At 38.4% G+C, this 5,779-nt stretch overlaps 1 protein-coding gene across 1 annotated transcript in view; it reads left to right on the plus strand.

Moving 5' to 3' along the window:
- LOC118741538 (allergen Tab y 5.0101-like) overlaps positions 1-1,939 on the plus strand; it is a 5,567-nt gene extending 3,628 nt beyond the window's left edge. Inside the window, exons 2-4 of the mRNA XM_036473537.1 lie at positions 755-839; positions 1,296-1,702; positions 1,780-1,939. Of these exons, the coding sequence (XP_036329430.1) occupies positions 755-839; positions 1,296-1,702; positions 1,780-1,939 (652 nt within the window). The remainder of the gene's footprint in view (positions 1-754; positions 840-1,295; positions 1,703-1,779) is intronic.
- The last annotated feature ends 3,840 nt before the right edge of the window (positions 1,940-5,779 follow it).

Below are 5,779 nucleotides of genomic sequence, written 5' to 3' on the forward strand. Positions count from 1 at the left end.
AAAAAAAAAACTTATTTATGTGTATGTATGGTAAACGGGCTTATGCTCTATTTAAAATGCAATAAATCCAACAAAAAATATATATATTTATCTATAAAATATGTTTGTTTCTTTTACATGCATCATTGGTAACACTATACAAATATTTTAATGAGAGTAACTGGATTTCATTTCGATCCGTGAGAATTCAATATGTCTCCCTTTGGAAATAATGGAAAACTCCTTATTAAAAATGTGCCTTTTAGTTTGAGAACGCTATAAACGGTTATTTGAGAAGTAACGTTTTAGATTTGAGAAAATGACTGATTCTCAAATGCATCTCTAATTGAGATTTTACAAAAATGTTTATTGTGTTGTTTGCATTTCCACACACACTTGTACAGATTTTGACAGTTCTCGCCGCAAAAGCAAAAACAAAATACATGTAAATTTTTATTTTTGTACTGCTGCTATCACCTTATATTAATTCGCCTTGTAGAGAACTATTGAGCTCACTTGTACCCATGATACAAATATTTATTTATTTAAATATTTATTTATTTAAATATTTTTATCATGCTTGTACCTTGTGGAATATGCCTTGGAAATTATTGAATCATGGAAATAACTTCACAAAAAATAAAAATAAAAAAAAAACTTGCCGAGTCGTTAACATTCCTGCATTCGATAAAAACAGTCAATAAATAAAAAGCTGAACGATGTTTTTTCTAATTAAAGCGATACTCTTTTACTTAGTTTTATTTAATTTTTTCAGTGACATCGAGACTTATAACTACTTTTGCGGCGATGATGATTGGTGTTCAAAAGGAAAGCACTTAATGTGTGATACATCGGCAATTGTGAGTATATGTATACATACCTTGTTTGCATTTGGCAAATTTTCACTCGGATCCACATTAAGATTCGGTATTGCTTCCCCTGCAGTGGATTTAATAACTGAACCTGGCATTTACATTTGTATGTTTGTATGTACATATCGCCATCATCAAAAAGCCATATACTAAAATTTTTCGGAAATTCGTTTTTTAGATATGTACATATTACGTTAGTTGGCTCTCAGATACACCAGTTATATTCAAAACGATATCTTGAAAATTAGGAGATTTATAAGCATTTAGAACAGTTAGTAAGCGTTACCTTGTATGTATATACATGTGTAAGTTTAAAAACTGGTTTAGATCCTGTACAATTTCAAATCTTGCAAATAGGGCCATTAGCGATCGATGGTGACGATCCACATACATACATGCATATGTACATATGTACATGTGTATATATATGTATCCAACATCCAGAATGGACAAGGCAAATTTGATCGCCACATGCCATTGACTTTCAAAGTTCGGCGACTATTTTTGGAGTATCACAATCAATTACGTGATAAAACAGCCGGAACTAAAAAAGCAACGCGCATGCGTAACCTCATCTGGGATAATGAACTGGCCCACTTGGCACGTACGCATACCGCACTATGTCCAGACAAGCCCAGTGAATGTCATAGGACTGCACGTTTCGAAAAAGTTGGCATCAATACCTTTCTGCAGAATGGTTCAGATTATATTCAAATCGATGATCTGATGCCTAACACGTTCAAGAGTTGGGAGACTGATGATTCAACACAACACAAAGTGCTCGTGCATGATCAGGCATCACGTGTGGGCTGTGCCATCGGTTACTGCGTTGACTGCGACGGTAATAAGGAGTGAGTATCTGTTTGAAATTCCCCTAAGATATTTAATAAATATGTAATTGTTTTTATTTATGTGCACTTCTTTGTAGGCATTGCTACTTTATAACGTGCTTTTATGACATGGACTTCAAAGAGGGTGATACGACTCAAGAAACTGGAGATGCAGCAGCCTCCAAATGCAACGTTTGGGATTCAGCGAAGGATGAAAAGTATACAAATCTTTGTCATAACACAGGAAAAATTTTCTGAAACGTATAGCAAATCCGCTGATATAAAAAAGTATACAAAATTGCGTGTTACACAGTTGTTTTGTGTATCAATGTAACATTTTTAATATTTGCCCATGCATATATATGTATGTATGTACCCTAAGGTGATCCTTAAATGTAGGAAGCAAATCGTTACATTATATTTCCTAAACCCTCAAACTCTACTCTATGCTAATATATTCAAAGATATCACATATAAATTTTGGTCCCTATCGGAGACGGTTAAGGTGTGTCGCACAGGAGGTGTAGGAGCCGTAGGGCACTTTAGTAGGTATACGTATATGCATGTGCTTTTACTTACGTAACTAGACCGTAAGAATAGTAGTTATGCAACTAGACCTTAAGAAGTAGTTTAAGTAATTACGCCTTAACTTGAATAAGATTTGGTAAATGTCAAAACGGGATAAGCCATTTTGGAAATAAAAAGAATTCATTCGATTTTGCACAGCGAGATAGACGGTCGTATTCTTTTGTTATACCACTGCCACCTGATACATTTTATCAGAAGTGGTCGCGAGAACCGAATTTTTTTTAAGAAAAAAAAACGTTTGAAAATATAAGTTTTAAATAAAAGCAAACAACGAAAATGCAGAAGGACAACGAAGTGGTCAACGCCGAGAGGTACTCACTGCTGCAACTAAAAGCCTGGTGCACAGCCGTCGGTATAAACTCAAGTGGCGCTAAGGCTTCGTTAGCTGCAAGGCTCAGTGAGTTGTCAGCGGAGGCACGTGGAATGTGCCCAGGTGAAGGTGCTTCGGGCAACGATGGAGCGAAAGGACGAAGTGGTGATACGCAGAAAAACAACGTCGAGGATAATGGCGCGCGCAATATTGGGAATTGCGGCGAGGACAATATTATGCGCAATAATCCAAATTACGGCGAAGACAACGGTGCGTACACTGTTCAGAACAACGGTGAGAACAATGGTGTGCACAATGTTCGAGATGACGGCAAGGACAATGGAACGAATAACGGCGAGAACAACGAGGCTAGTAGCAGGGCAAACATTGACGATGGCGAGAACAACAACGTACAAAGGCGTACAAGAAGTGAGGTTAGAAACCGAGGTAGCAACGACGAGGATGTAGTATACGTGCGAAATAACATAGCGCGCGTGTACAGCGGTACTTTTTGGAACCGTATACAAAACGCCGGTGACATGAATAATGGCGAAGCAATGCAACATTCAAACGACCGTAACAATGGCGGCGTCGAAGTAGCGGCACTCAAACTCGAGCTCTTGAGAAAAAAAATAGAGTTCCTCAAGCTTCAGAAGACGCTACTAGAAAAATAAAATTCGATGGCAAGTACAGCAAAGGGAAAAGCGACGATATACCCTTCGAAACCCTGAAGGAAATAATTCCAATTTACGACGGCGGAGACGGTTTCAACGTTTGGTACAACCAAATATTGCGCTATCGCGAAATGTTCAAAATTAGCGATACCATGTTGGGCGTCACTGTCCATCTTGAATTGAAAGGTGCTGCCCTGGCATGGTACAATGCAAAAACAACGTTCCCTAAAAGTGTAGACGAGTTACTTTGCGAAATGAAAGCCGTTTTTGCGTCCGGAGATAACAAACTCGAACGCCGGCGCAAATTCGAGAAACGATGCTGGGTACCGGAAGAAAGTTTTGCCAACTACTTTAACAAGAAATGCATACTAGGCAACGATCTTAACCTAAGCGACGAAGAGTAAGCTGACTACCTGACAGAAGGAATACCTGATAGATAGCTGCAAAACCAAGCGAGGTGACAAAACTTCACGTCAGCCAACGAAGTTGTTAAAGCTTTTCGCTCGATTACGCTGCCGGAACGCCCGACGGTAAGAAGACCACAAACCAGACAACGGTTGAGATGCTATAATTGTAACTACTCCGGCCACTACGCCAAAGAATGCAGAAAGGCGGCAAAACGTGAACCAGGATCCTGCTTCGCTTGTGGAGCAAAAGGCCACTACGCTACGGACTGCAAGGAGTACAAGAAAACAAAAAATAATTTCGTAAGTTATTTCAAATTATATGTATTGGCACATGCTAACGTTGATATGTTCGTAGAATGTTTAGTGGACTCGGGCAGTCCAGTTATTTTGATAAAAGAAGTTGTGGTACCAGCAGGAGTACAGTTAGAAGGAGTTACAGAATCATACCATGGGTTGAATAAATCAGTTTTAAATATTCTCGGGAAATTCAAATGTACAATTAAAGCTCTGAATAAAGATGTTTTAATCGAACTCTTGGTGGTTCCAAATGAATGTATTGGCTACTCAGTGTTGTTAGGTAGAGATTTTATAGAAGCAAGTGAAGCAACGTTGAAGATCGGAAACTTAGATTTTATGGATAAGGTAACAGAAGTGAATGTATACAACGAGGCGGAAAAAGCGGAGAACAATGTCGAGAACATATATGAGGATGAGGAAAATACCAAGTTAGTTGTTGTTAATAGTAACGAAGGTGCGCATAATGTCAAAGGTTTGAGTAGCGTCGAAGGTGTGAATAATGTCCAAGGCGCGACCAATGATAAGTTCAGTGAAGGCAATAATGTTAATGAGGTGATAAAGGAAATTATGGCAATTGATATAGTCGAAGAAGCGGATATAAGTCTGAAACTAGGCGAAAACGTTAAGTTCGATAAAAAAGAAACATTTTCAGGAGATATTCACGAAGGTTTATGTGAACTCGAAGAAGCTTGATAAGCCCCTAGTTAGAAAAGAAATGAAACTCGTTCTGGAAAATGATAAACCGTTCGCTTGTACCCCAAGAAGACTAGCGTACAATGAAAAGATAGAGTTACAGAAAATAATCGACGAATATTTGGAAAAAGGTTACATACGACAAAGCGAGTCAGAATTTGTGTCTCCGATAGTGTTAGTCAAGAAAAAAACAGGCGAGCTTCGAATGTGTGTCGATTATAGGAAGCTAAACAAAGTTACAGTAAAAGACAATTACCCAATACCACTTATAGACGACTTATTAGACAGGCTAGCAAACAAAAAGGTATTCACCAAGTTGGATTTAAAGAACGGGTTTTTCACGTGTTCATGAACGAAGATTCAGTGAAGTACACTTCTTTCACCACTCCTTTAGGACAGTACAAATTTTTAAGAATGCCTTTTGGCCTGAAAAATGCACCTGCAACGTTTCAGAAATTTATTAACAAAGTTTTTGCGGACATGATCCGAAGCGGAGAGGTTATAGTTTATCTCGACGACATTATGATAGCAACACAAAGTATAGAGCACCATTTAGAGGTGTTGGAGAAAGTTCTTTTGAAGATCGTACAGAATAGTTTAGAATTACGGTTAGACAAGTGTAAGTTTCTGCAACCTAAAGTGTCTTATCTAGGTTACGTTATTACTGGCGAAGGTATTCGAGCAGACGAGAACACATAAAAGCAGTCGAAAACTTTGCAGTCCCACCCAAGTCCAAGAGGTTCAAAGTTTTGTAGGTTTATGCTCGTACTTCAGAAGATTTATAAAAGATTTTTCAAGCATAGCCAAGCCCCTCCATGACCTTACGAAGAAAGACAATAAGTTTCAGTTCGGGAGTACAGAGTTAGAATCATTTAACAACCTTAGAGAGAAACTAATAGCGTCCCCACTGTTGGCAATTTATGACGCCAACGACACGACAGAGTTACACTGCGACGCAAGTGCTATAGGGTTCGGAGAAATATTGCTGCAGAAGAAAAAGGGTGGGAAATTTCATCCGGTGTTCTATTTTTCAAAAGCACGACAGAATCAAGATATCACAGCTTCGAGCTGGAAACTTTAGCAATAGTGTACGCATTGAAAAGGTTCAGAGTTTATCTGCAAGGCATAA

Source organism: Rhagoletis pomonella, unplaced genomic scaffold (genome assembly GCF_013731165.1).
Source record: "Rhagoletis pomonella isolate Grant_MI unplaced genomic scaffold, Rhpom_1.0 Rhpom_scaffold_00006, whole genome shotgun sequence".
In the NCBI taxonomy this organism is placed as follows: Eukaryota; Metazoa; Arthropoda; class Insecta; order Diptera; family Tephritidae; genus Rhagoletis; species Rhagoletis pomonella.